The following is a 13,967-nucleotide window of genomic DNA, read 5'->3' as shown; positions in this document are numbered from 1 at the left end:
AGTACATGTACGATGTATTATTCCACTATGGTACATGTACCATGCATTATTCAGCTAAGGTACATGTATGATGCATTATTCCACTAAAGTACATGTATGATGCATTATTCCGCTAAAGTACATGTACCATGTATTATTCCACTAAAGTACATGTATGATGCATTATTCCACTAAAGTACATGTACGATGCATTATTCCACTAAAGTACATGTACGATGCATTATTCCACTAAGGTACATGTACCATGCATTATTCCACTAAAGTACCTGTATGATGCATTATTCCACTAAAGTACATGTACCATGTATTATTCCACTAAAGTACCTGTATGATGCATTATTCCGCTTTGGTACATGTACGATGCATTATTCCACTAAAGTACATGTACCATGTATTATTCCACTAAAGTACATGTACGATGCATTATTCCACTAAGGTACATGTACCATGCATTATTCCACTAAAGTACCTGTATGATGCATTATTCCACTAAGGTACATGTACCATGCATTATTCCACTAAGGTACATGTACCATGCATTATTCCACTAAAGTACCTGTATGATGCATTATTCCACTAAGGTACATGTACCATGCATTATTCCACTAAAGTACCTGTACGATGCATTATTCCACTAAAGTACCTGTACGATGCATTATTCCACTAAGGTACATGTACCATGTATTATTCCACTAAAGTACCTGTACCATGCATTATTCCACTAAAGTACATGTACGATGCATTATTCCACTAAAGTACATGTACCATGTATTATTCCACTAAAGTACCTGTACGATGCATTATTCCACTAAAGTACATGTATGATGCATTATTCCGCTTTGGTACATGTACGATGCATTATTCCGCTAAAGTACATGTATGATGCATTATTCCGCTTTGGTACATGTACCATGCATTATTCAGCTAAGGTACACGTACCATGCATTATTCCACTAAAGTACATGTACGATGCATTATTCCACTAAAGTACATGTACCATGCATTATTCCACTATTTTTCTCTAAGGTTCATGAACTAGGGTTATGGAAGGGTGCAGCACTCTGTTCTTTTTCACTTGAACCATTTGGCCCTCATGGAGGCCAGCATGGGTACCCTTCTGTTTTCATATAAACAAATGCTCAAGACTGTCAAATATTTTTTTTGTATTGTCTAAAACACAATTTCTAACATTTTCTGCCAATTCCATAATGATAAAGTTTTTATAGTCTGATTCAATGTGCTCTTTTACCCTTAGCACCTGTCCCTTTTTTGCAGCAACCTTTTCTTTATAAATCCTGGCTAAAACCTTATATATGATGCATTTTTCTGCTATTAAAAGGTACACATGATGCATTTATTTTTATCAACTTTTACATTCAAGCCTTCATTTAAAACTTGCAAATCATGGTGGGAAGTCAACATGCTGTTTTCATCTGTTTGCAGATCTTTTTCAAGAGACAAGAGTTTAAAAATCACATCAAGTGCCTTTGTTGAAATGAAAAAGGATAATGTCATCTCCCCATATGGTTTTCAGAAGGTAAACACAATTACAAATGTATGCAATAAAAATAAATGATGTATTTTGTTGGGTCTGGTTATACAAGTGTTATGTAACTTTTTAGTGAAGTGGATATTAAAAATGTAAATAACAGTAAAATGTCAGGGACAAGAGATTGTACTTTTTTCTGTGCTGTGTACTTTATACTGTACTGTATCCATTTTTAATATATGAATTAAATATGTGAAGTGAGTCACATGTTTTTATCAGTACATTCAATTTTTTATAAGTTTTACAATACATATGGGTATGACCTTAAAAATGAGATATGTGGGTAGTGATTGTCCAGTGAGCATAATGTTGTAAGTGCTTCAGATAACCCAGGTTTGATTTCTGCTGTACAGGGCAATCATAAAGTTGGTTATTGGTACCCTGATAATGTGAGTGCATTTCCCCTGAGGGTACTTGTTGGCAACTGTGTCAATGAGCATAGGTTGTATAACTTTTTAGCTGGCCTATTTCCGAAGAAGAAATTACGCTTTCTGTATTGTCATTGCTTTTACGTCTAAAACAAACATGAATGATAAAGAGAGAATATGCATATGAACAAATAAACCCTATAGCTTGAGCTGTAATAATTATTGAGTTGGTCCCCCTTTTCAGACATAAAAACCCACAGCTTAGCACAATATAGGTTTTGCAGGTACATGTAAAGTGAGTCTAAGACTGTGTAGGTGTCATCATTTTTTGAAATTATATAATGAATACTATCAACTTGATATATGTCCTAAAAACATGGTGATTCATACATTTTCACTGCCATCTTCGAAAATTATAAATAAATGAGTCTGTTAAACTGCTGTAGAATCCCTTACATTTACCCCCTTCCCCCATTATTGTAAAGTATGCTTAGCATTATTAACCAAACAAATAAGTGGGTAAATATATGACTGAGGTAAGCATTTGTTCCAGGGAGAGCAAAGCCATGTTTTTTGTCTGAACTATGTGACTGTGGAGGATTGTCTGCCGCTACTGTGCCAGCTCCATCGCGCCTCCACCCTACCCCCCGCTGACCAGAACTCAATGGTATATGCATACCATACAATATCAATCTAACAACACAAAGCCAATTTCTAATAGATTGAATCTTCACTTCTTTTACTCCTTTGTGTGGACTAAGAAAAATGCTTATGATTTGAAGGAATGTTGTTAAAGGGTATTTATTATGAAGTTAAATATTAATAGGAGTCTCAAAGAATGCAAGTAAAAAAAGCCTGTGCCCAATTTCTCAAAACGTCTCAAGTCCATAATAAGAGTATCAAGCTCAGCACACTACTGTACTGTATTGTATTGTGATTTTGTATAAATTGTGTTATTATTGTTTTCTTTTTAAAGAGTTTTGAGGCTTTTAAAGGAAATATTATTTGAGATGAATAAGATAAACTCCTTTTTATTTAATAAATTCATATATTAGTAAGTTATTTTGCTAAACTAATATAGATACTAAAGTGAATTGCGCTTAAGAGTTTTGAGAAATTGGGGCCAGTAGTAGACCTTTTTTCTCCCTATCTTGTTACAGATCACTGCCATTGTTCAATCAAGGCAGTCACGGGTGAAATTCAACACAAGCTGGTAAGTGTCTTAGAAAAATAAGTGTTTCATAACATTTATGTTGTTGGAGAATTTTATGACATATTAAATGTTTTTCTAATGTGCAAAACATGTCAAACTTAACCTTTAATTCTAAGTTTCAACAATCAATGAAATACTTTTAGAATAGATAACACAGAAACATGAGACTTTTTGTCGCCCTGTTTTGTATCAGGTTTTAGATATGTTTGACATTGGTTAACAGAAAACACTAAAAAAGTGTATTTAGAATCCTACCACAGTTTTCAGCCAGATGTATGAAAAGGTTATTTTGCTGGTGCTTTTTGATTTTTCAGTGTTTTTTTAAAATCATATTTATAAACAAATCGAATCACATGGAAACAAGTACAAAAATACTTCAATCTTTCAAGTAAAACATTCTTTAAGAATTATTGTAATGTATTGGTTGTAGTTAAAGACAGATAACTCTGCTAGCCACTAACACCGGCAGAGTTATGGTTGCTACATCACCAAACTTCTGCCGGGGTTAGTCACTAGCACAGTAACGGCTACTTTATCACAACTTTATTTTTCCAACCCTTGAACAATTGGGAAATTGAGTTTTTGATTCTATTGAACTTCAGTATCATTGAATATGATTCTTGAAAAGACAATATATCTTATGCCATGGTTGATTGTAATGTATTGGTTGTAATGAAAGACACATATTTGATCTTGTTTTTGGCACACATATAATTATTTATCAAAATGTCACATGATTGAGTTCACATGTCTGCTAGCTTGTTATAAAAATGCTCCAAAAAGCAGCTATACTAATTAATGTCCAGTGTTATAGTAACATTAAAGTGTTTGTACTATATAAATACGATGTTTACTCATCAGATAGATCACTTTTGCAAGGGCTTAATATTTATGACATTTTCCGCAAAACTGAAATGTTCACCTGATGGGGATGGTTTTGTTGGGTGATCCAGAGAAGCATGTGACAATTTTGGATACATGAAAGCTCTTTCTAAACCCAGGTTGGATGACTTGTATGAGAAAATTGAGCTTGAGTGTCAGGCAGACAAGATAACTCCGCTTGTGACCAATCCAGGCAGAGTTATGGTTACTACATCAAGGCTCTATTTCCAACCCTACAACAATGCAGAAACTGTAAGTAACTTTCTTTTGTTAAGATAGACAAGATAATTCCGCTAGTTTATGGAGCCCTTTCATGGGATTGTGTTTGCGGCCCCTGGGGTCAAGGTAAAGGTCACTGAAACTAAAAATAGAAAAATGATTGCAACTGAATAACTAAAGTTAGGGTTGACATGTCTTGACTAAACTTGTTAATTAGGCAGTGTTTATGGAAATCTTTCAATCAATTGCATTTTGGGATCCTAGGGTCAAGGTCACTGTTCCTTAAAATAGATAAATGGTTGAAATTGAATAGCTTTAGTTAGAGTTGACATAGGGCAACCAAATTTAGTGTATAGGAAGAGTTTATAAAGACCTATCTTTGAATTGCATTTGGGGCCCATAGTGTCAAGGTCACTGTTACTTAAAATAGAAAACCGTACTGAATAGCTTTAGTTAGAGTTGACATACTGTGACCAAACTTGGTATGTAGGAAGAGTTTATGGATTGCATTTGGTGCCCCTAAAATCACTGTAAAAATAGAGAGAAAAAAACACAGTTGAAACTGAATCTCACAATGAAGGCTGAAGTTTTTCTGTCAATTATTGAAAACCTGGTTTTGTCTCATTGTGGGGTTTCTTGTCAAAAAATCTTCTTATGATTTTAGCTTAAATAAAGTCTGTTTATTCATGACCTTTTCACTGATAAGGATTTGAAATGTTCTCTTCAACATAATAATTGGCCTATTGCAGTAATTAAACCATCAATCGAAACTCTTTTAATAACTAGAGAGGCTCTTCAAAGAAATTTATAAGATGTCAAGATTTTTTAGCATTGAGAAAATACTTGCAATTTACCAGTATCCAATTAACATGGGTCTAAATATATTTTCTTTTGGTGATAACCTAAAACACTTATGAAAAACTCATTTTTTTATATTCAAATACTTTTGCAGTTAAATGCTATTTTTAGGCTTGCCAGTGAAGCACACATAATAAAGGTCTATAGTTTGTGGGGTTTATACCAGATGGAACTCAAACCTTTTTTGTTGAATGCCACTTGGTTGCTTCTGGCAATAGTTTGTAATATCATAAACATTGTCCTTGGTATGGAATAAAATACTGTTTTCCTTTGGTTTTGTAAACTAAGCCTTATGTCATTAATGCAGATAGAGTTATAACCACTTCAATTAGAAACATATTACTGTCTAGTTCTAGACTGTTTATAGCTCTTCAGAGTTATTCAACTTGGTGAAGTACTTATGAGATTGAGCTTAATTATAATATAATAACCTTTTTTTTTATTTCCTGTAACCTAACCAGTAATTTGATAAATGGAATAATCTGACGCCTATTTTCCAGACAACGCTAATTAAAGTGAGGCTGAAAGACATCCAGTCTATGACAAAGAGAAGGTTTCTGCTGAAACAAATTGTAAGTACCTTAAGTATAATACAACATAATGCAACATGCAAGGGTGTAGCACTGATACTTGCAAGGGTGTAGCACTGATACATGCAAGGGTGTAGCACTGATACCTGCAAGGGTGTACACTGTCTGATACTTACAAGGATGTAGCACTGATACATGCAAGGGTGTAACACTGATACATGCAAGGGTGTAGCACTGATACATGCAAGGGTGTAGCACTGATACCTGCAAGGGTGTAACACTGTCTGATACTTACAAGGATGTAGCACTGATACATGCAAGGGTGTAGCACTGATACTTGCAAGGGTGTAGCACAGATACTTACAAGGGTGTAGCACTGATACATGCAAGGGTGTAGCACTGATACTTACAAGGATGTAGCACTGATACATGCAAGGGTGTAGCACTGATACTTACAAGGGTGTAGCACTGATACTTACAAGGTGCAGCACTGATACATGCAAGGTGTAGCACTGATACATGCAAGGGTGTAGCACTGATACTTGCAAGGGTGTAGCACTGATACATGCAAGGGTGTAGCACTGATACTTACAAGGGTGTAGCACTGACACATGCAAGGGTGTAGCACTGATACTTACAAGGGTGTAGCACTGATACATGCAAGGGTGTAGCACTGATACTTACAAGGGTGTAGCACTGATACATGCAAGGGTGTAGCACTGATACTTACAAGGGTGTAGCACTGATACATGCAAGGGTGTAGCACTGATACTTACAAGGTGTAGCACTGATACATGCAAGGGTGTAGCACTGATACTTACAAGGGTGTAGCACTGTAGCATGATACATGCAAGGGTGTAGCACTGATACATGCAAGGGTGTAGCACTGATACATGCAAGGGTGTAGCACTGATACATGCAAGGGTGTAGCACTGATACATGCAAGGGTGTAGCACTGATACATGCAAGGGTGTAGCACTGATACTGCAAGGGTGTACACTGCTGATACTTACAAGGATGTAGCACTGATACATGCAAGGGTGTAGCACTGATACATGCAAGGTGTAGCACTGATACTTGCAAGGGTGTAGCACTGATACATGCAAGGGTGTAGCACTGATACTTACAAGGTGTAGCACTGACACATGCAAGGGTGTAGCACTGATAATACAAGGGTGTAGCACTGATACATGCAAGGGTGTAGCACTGATACTTACAAGGGTGTAGCACTGATACATGCAAGGGTGTAGCACTGATACTTACAAGGGTGTAGCACTGATACATGCAAGGGTGTAGCACTGATACTTGCAAGGGTGTAGCACTGATACATGCAAGGGTGTAGCACTGATACTTACAAGGTGTAGCACTGATACATGCAAGGGTGTAGCACTGATACATGCAAGGGTGTAGCACTGATATGCAAGGGTGTAGCACTGATACATGCAAGGGTGTAGCACTGATACATGCAAGGGTGTAGCACTGATACATGCAAGGGTGTAGCACTGATACTTACAAGGGTGTAGCACTGATACATGCAAGGGTGTAGCACTGTCTGATATGCAAGGGTGTACACTGATACATGCAAGGGTGTAGCACTGATACTTGCAAGGGTGTAGCACTGATACATGCAAGGGTGTAGCACTGATACTTGCAAGGGTGTAGCACTGATACATGCAAGGGTGTAGCACTGTCTGATACGTGCAAGGTGTAGCACTGATACATGCAAGGTGTAGCACTGATACATGCAAGGGTGTAGCACTGATACTTGCAAGGATGTAACACTGATACATGCAAGGGTGTAGCACTGTCTGATACTGCAAGGATGTAACACTGACACATGCAAGGGTGTAGCACTGTGATACATGCAAGGGTGTAGCACTGATACATGCAAGGGTGTAGCACTGATACATGCAAGGGTTGTAGCACTGATACTTGCAAGGATGTAGCACTGATACATGCAAGGGTGTAGCACTGTATGATACATGCAAGGGTGTAGCACTGATACATGCAAGTGGTGTAGCACTGATACATGCAAGGGTGTAGCACTGATACATGCAAGGGTGTAGCACTGATACATGCAAGGGTGTAGCACTGATACATGCAAGGGTGTAGCACTGATACTTGCAAGGATGTAGCACTGATACATGCAAGGGTGTAGCACTGTATGATACATGCAAGGGTGTAGCACTGATACATGCAAGGATGTAGCACTGATACATGCAAGGGTGTAGCACTGTGATACATGCAAGGGTGTAGCACTGATACATGCAAGGGTGTAGCACTGATACATGCAAGGGCGTAGCACTGATACATGCAAGGGTGTAGCACTGATACATGCAAGGGTGTAGCACTGATATTGCAAGGGTGTAGCACTGATACATGCAAGGTGTAGCACTGATACATGCAAGGGTGTAGCACTGATACATGCAAGGGTGTAGCACTGATACATGCAAGGGTGTAGCACTGATACATGCAAGGTGTAGCACTGATACATAAGGATGTAGCACTGATACATGCATGGGTGTAGCACTGATACATGCAAGGGTGTAGCACTGATACATGCAAGGGTGTAGCACTGATACATGCAAGGATGTAGCACTGATACTTGCATGGGTGTAGCACTGATACATGCAAGGGTGTAGCACTGATACATGCAAGGGTGTAGCACTGATACATGCAAGGGTGTAGCACTGATACTTGCATGGGTGTAGCACTGATACATGCAAGGGTGTAGCACTGATACATGCAAGGGTGTAGCACTGATACATGCAAGGTGTAGCACTGATACTTGCATGGGTGTAACACTGATACATGCAATGATGTAGCACTGATACATGCAAGGGTGTAGCACTGATACATGCAAGGGTGTACACTGATGCATGCAAGGGTGTAGCACTGATACATGCAAGGGTGTAACACTGATACATGCAAGGGTGTAGCACTGATACATGCAAGGGTGTAGCACTGATACATGCAAGGGTGTAGCACTGTCTGATACTTGCAAGGGTGTAGCACTGATACATGCAAGGGTGTAGCACTGATACATGCAAGGGGTAGCACTGATACATGCAAGGTGTAGCACTGATACTTACAAGGTGTAGCACTGATACATGCAAGGGTGTAGCACTGATACATGCAAGGGTGTAGCACTGATACATGCAAGGGTAGCACTGATACTTGCATGGATGTAGCACGATACATGCAAGGGTGTAGCACTGATACATGCAAGGATGTAGCACTGAACACATGCAAGGATGTAGCACTGATACATGCAAGGTATAACAATGATACATGACAAGGGTGTAGCACTGATACATGCAAGGGTGTAGCACTGATACATGCAAGGGTGTAGCACTGATACTTGCAAGGTTAGCACTGATACATCAAGGATTAGCACTGATACATGCACGGATGTAACACTGATACATGCAAGGGTATAACAATGATACATGCAAGGGTGTAGCACTGATACATGCAAAGATGTAGCACTGACACATGCAAGGATGTAGCACTGATACTTACAAGGATGTAGCACTGAAACATGCAAGGATGTAGCACTGATACATGCAAGGATGTAGCACTGATACATGCAAGGATGTAGCACTGATACATGCAAGGATTAGCACTGATACATGCAAGGGTGTAGCACTGATGCATGCAAGGATGTAGCACTGACACATGCAAGGATGTAGCACTGATGCATGCAAGGATGTAGCACTGACACATGCAAGGATGTAGCACTGATACTTACAAGGATGTAGCCTGATACATGCAAGGTGTAGCACTGATACATGCAAGGGTGTAGCACTGATACATGCAAGGGTGTAGCACTGATACTTGCATGGTGTAACACTGATACATGCAAGGGTGTAGCACTGACATGCAAGGTGTAGCACTGATACATGCAAGGGTGTAGCACTGATACTTGCATGGGTGTAGCACTGATACATGCAAGGTGTAGCACTGATACATGCAAGGGTGTAGCACTGATACATGCAAGGTGTAGCACTGATACTTGCATGGGTGTAACACTGATACATGCAATGATGTAGCACTGATACATGCAAGGGTGTAGCACTGATACATGCAAGGGTGTAGCACTGATGCATGCAAGGGTGTAGCACTGATACATGCAAGGGTGTAACACTGATACATGCAAGGGTGTAGCACTGATACATGCAAGGGTGTAGCACTGATACATGCAAGGGTGTAGCACTGTCTGATACTTGCAAGGGTGTAGCACTGATACATGCAAGGGTGTAGCACTGATACATGCAAGGGTGTAGCACTGATACATGCAGGGTGTAGCACTGATACTTACAAGGGTGTAGCACTGATACATGCAAGGTGTAGCACTGATACATGCAAGGTGTAGCACTGATACATGCAAGGGTGTAGCACTGATACTTGCATGGATTAGCACTGATACATGCAAGGGTGTAGCACTGATACATGCAAGGATGTAGCACTGACACATGCAAGGATGTAGCACTGATACATGCAAGGGTATAACAATGATACATGCAAGGGTGTAGCACTGATACATGCAAGGGTGTAGCACTGATACATGCAAGGGTGTAGCACTGATACTTGCAAGGGTGTAGCACTGATACATGCAAGGATGTAGCACTGATACATGCACGGATGTAACACTGATACATGCAAGGGTATAACAATGATACATGCAAGGGTGTAGCACTGATACATGCAAGGATGTAGCACTGACACATGCAAGGATGTAGCACTGATACTTACAAGGATGTAGCACTGAAACATGCAAGGATGTAGCACTGATACATGCAAGGATGTAGCACTGATACATGCAAGGATGTAGCACTGATACATGCAAGGATGTAGCACTGATACATGCAAGGGTGTAGCACTGATGCATGCAAGGATGTAGCACTGACACATGCAAGGATGTAGCACTGATACATGCAAGGATGTAGCACTGACACATGCAAGGATGTAGCACTGATACTTACAAGGATGTAGCACTGATACATGCAAGGATGTAGCACTGATACATGCAAGGATGTAGCACTGACACATGCAAGGATGTAGCACTGATGCATGCAAGGATGTAGCACTGACACATGCAAGGGTGTAGCACTGATGCATGCAAGGATGTAGCACTGACACATGCAAGGATGTAGCACTGATACTTACAAGGATGTAGCACTGATACATGCAAGGATGTAGCACTGATACATGCAAGGGTGTAGCACTGATGCATGCAAGGATGTAGCACTGATACATGCAAGGGTGTAGCACTGATACATGCAAGGATGTAGCACTGATACTTGCATGGATGTAGCACTGATGCTTGCAAGGATGTAGCACTGACACATGCAGGGGTGTAACACTGATACTTGCAAGGGTGTAGCACTGATGCATGCAAGGATGTAGCACTGATGCATGCAAGGGTGTAGCACTGATGCATGCAAGGGTGTAGCACTGATACATGTAAGGATGTAGCACTGATACTTGCAAGGGTGTAACACTGATACTTGCAAGTGTGTAGCACTGATACTTGCAAGGATGTAGCACTGACACATGCAAGGGTGTAGCACTGATACTTGCAAGGGTGTAACACTGATACAAGGATGTAGCACTGATACATGCAAGGGTGTAGCACTGATACATGCAAGGATGTAGCACTGATACATGCAAGGGTGTAGCACTGATGCATGCAAGGATGTAGCACTGATACATGCAAGGTGTAGCACTGATACTGCAAGGATGTAGCACTGATACTTGCATGGATGTAGCACTGATGCTTGCAAGGATGTAGCACTGACACATGCAGTGGTAACACTGATACTTGCAAGGGTGTAGCACTGATGCATGCAAGGATGTAGCACTGATGCATGCAAGGGTTGTAGCACTGATGCATGCAGGGTGTAACACTGATACAAGGGTGTAGCACTGCATCTTGCAAGGGTGTAGCACTGATACATGCAAGGATGTAGCACTGATACATGCAAGGATGTAGCACTGATACATGCAAGGATGTAGCACGATACATGCAAGGGTGTAGCACTGATACTTGCAAGGATGTAGCACTGATACATGCAAGGATGTAGCACTGATACTTACAAGGGTTAGCACTGATACATGCAAGGATGTAGCACTGATACATGCAAGGATGTAGCACTGATACATGCAAGGATGTAGCACTGATACATGCAAGGATGTAGCACTGATACATGCAAGGATGTAGCACTGATACATGCAAGGGTGTAGCACTGATACTTGCAAGGATGTAGCACTGATACATGCAAGGATGTAGCACTGATGCATGCAAGGGTGTAGCACTGATACATGCAAGGATGTAGCACTGATACATGCAGGTGTAGCACTGATACATGCAAGGGTGTAACACTGATACAAGGATGTAGCACTGATACATGCAAGGGTGTAGCACTGATACTTGCAAGGGTGTAACACTGATACAAGGATGTAGCACTGATACATGCAAGGGTGTAGCACTGATACTTGCAAGGGTGTAACACTGATACAAGGATGTAGCACTGATACATGCAAGGGTGTAGCACTGATACTTGCAAGGGTGTAACACTGATACAAGGATGTAGCACTGATACATGCAAGGGTGTAGCACTGATACTTGCAAGGGTGTAACACTGATACATGCAAGGGTTGTAGCACTGATACATGCAAGGATGTAGCACTGATACATGCAAGGATGTAGCACTGATACATGCAAGGGTGTAGCACTGATACATGCAAGGGTGTAGCACTGATACATGCAAGGGTGTAGCACTGATACATGCAAGGGTGTAGCACTGATACATGCAAGGGTGTAGCACTGCATCTTGCAAGGGTGTAGCACTGATACATGCAAGGATGTAGCACTGATACATGCAAGGATGTAGCATTGATACATGCAAGGATGTAGCACTGATACATGCAAGGGTGTAGCACTGATACTTACAAGGGTGGTAGCACTGATACATGCAAGGGTGTAGCACTGTCTGATACTTACAAGGGTGTAACACTGATACTTACAAGGATGTAGCACTGATACATGCAAGGGTGTAGCACTGTCTGATACTTACAAGGGTGTAGCACTGATACTTACAAGGATGTAGCACTGATACATGCAAGGATGTAGCACTGATACATGCAAGGGTGTAGCACTGATACATGCAAGGATGTAGCACTGATACATGCAAGGGTGTAGCACTGATACATGCAAGGGTGTAGCACTGTATACATGCAAGGGTGTAGCACTGTCTGATACTTACAAGGTTGTAACATGATACTTACAAGGATGTAGCACTGATACATGCAAGGGTGTAGCACTGTCTGATACTTACAAGGGTGTAGCACTGATACTTACAAGGATGTAGCACTGATACATGCAAGGGTGTAGCACTGATACATGCAAGGGTGTAGCACTGATACATGCAAGGGTGTAGCACTGATACATGCAAGGGTGTAGCACTGATACATGCAAGGTGTAGCACTGATACATGCAAGGGTGTAGCACTGATACATGCAAGGGTGTAACACTGATACATGCAAGGGTGTAACACTGATACATGCAAGGTTGTAGCACTGATACATGCAAGGGTGTAACACTGATACATGCAAGGATGTAGCACTGATACATGCAAGGGTGTAGCACTGATACATGCAAGGGTGTAGCACTGATACATGCAAGGGTGTAGCACTGTCTGATACTTACAAGGGTGTAGCACTGATACATGCAAGGGTGTAGCACTGATACATGCAAGGGTGTAGCACTGATACTTGCAAGGGTGTAGCACTGATACATGCAAGGGTGTAGCACTGATACATGCAAGGGTGTAGCACTGATACATGCAAGGATGTAGCACTGATACATGCAAGGGTGTAGCACTGATACATGCAAGGGTGTAGCACTGTCTGATACTTACAAGGGTGTATCACTGATACATGCAAGGGTGTTACACTGATACATGCAAGGGTGTAGCACTGATACATGCAAGGGTGTAGCACTGATACATGCAAGGATGTAGCACTGATACATGCAAGGGTGTAGCACTGATACATGCAAGGGTGTAGCACTGATACATGCAAGGGTGGTAGCAATGATGCTTGCATGATGTAGCACTGCATCTTGCAAGGGTGTAGCACTGATACATGCAAGGATGTAGCACTGATACATGCAAGGATGTAGCACTGATACATGCAAGGGTGTAGCACTGATACATGCAAGGGTGTAGCACTGATACTTGCAAGGATGTAGCACAGATACTTGCAAGGGTGTAGCACTGATACATGCAAGGGTGTAGCACTGATACATGCAAGGATGTAGCACTGATACATGCAAGGATGTAGCA

At 40.8% G+C, this 13,967-nt stretch overlaps 1 protein-coding gene across 1 annotated transcript in view; it reads left to right on the top strand.

The window, feature by feature from the left end:
* The first annotated feature begins 1,414 nt into the window (after positions 1-1,414).
* LOC128242110 (protein FAN-like) overlaps positions 1,415-13,967 on the top strand; it is a 51,309-nt gene continuing 38,756 nt past the window's right edge. Inside the window, 5 exon segments of the mRNA XM_052959153.1 lie at positions 1,415-1,537; positions 2,471-2,584; positions 3,078-3,130; positions 4,132-4,264; positions 5,590-5,661. Coding sequence (XP_052815113.1) covers positions 1,421-1,537; positions 2,471-2,584; positions 3,078-3,130; positions 4,132-4,264; positions 5,590-5,661 — 489 coding nt within the window. The 5' untranslated portion in view covers positions 1,415-1,420.

This window comes from Mya arenaria, chromosome 8 (assembly GCF_026914265.1).
Source record: "Mya arenaria isolate MELC-2E11 chromosome 8, ASM2691426v1".
In the NCBI taxonomy this organism is placed as follows: Eukaryota; Metazoa; Mollusca; class Bivalvia; order Myida; family Myidae; genus Mya; species Mya arenaria.
Note: the sequence above shows the minus strand (reverse complement) of the source record. Positions and strands in the feature narration are given on the sequence as shown.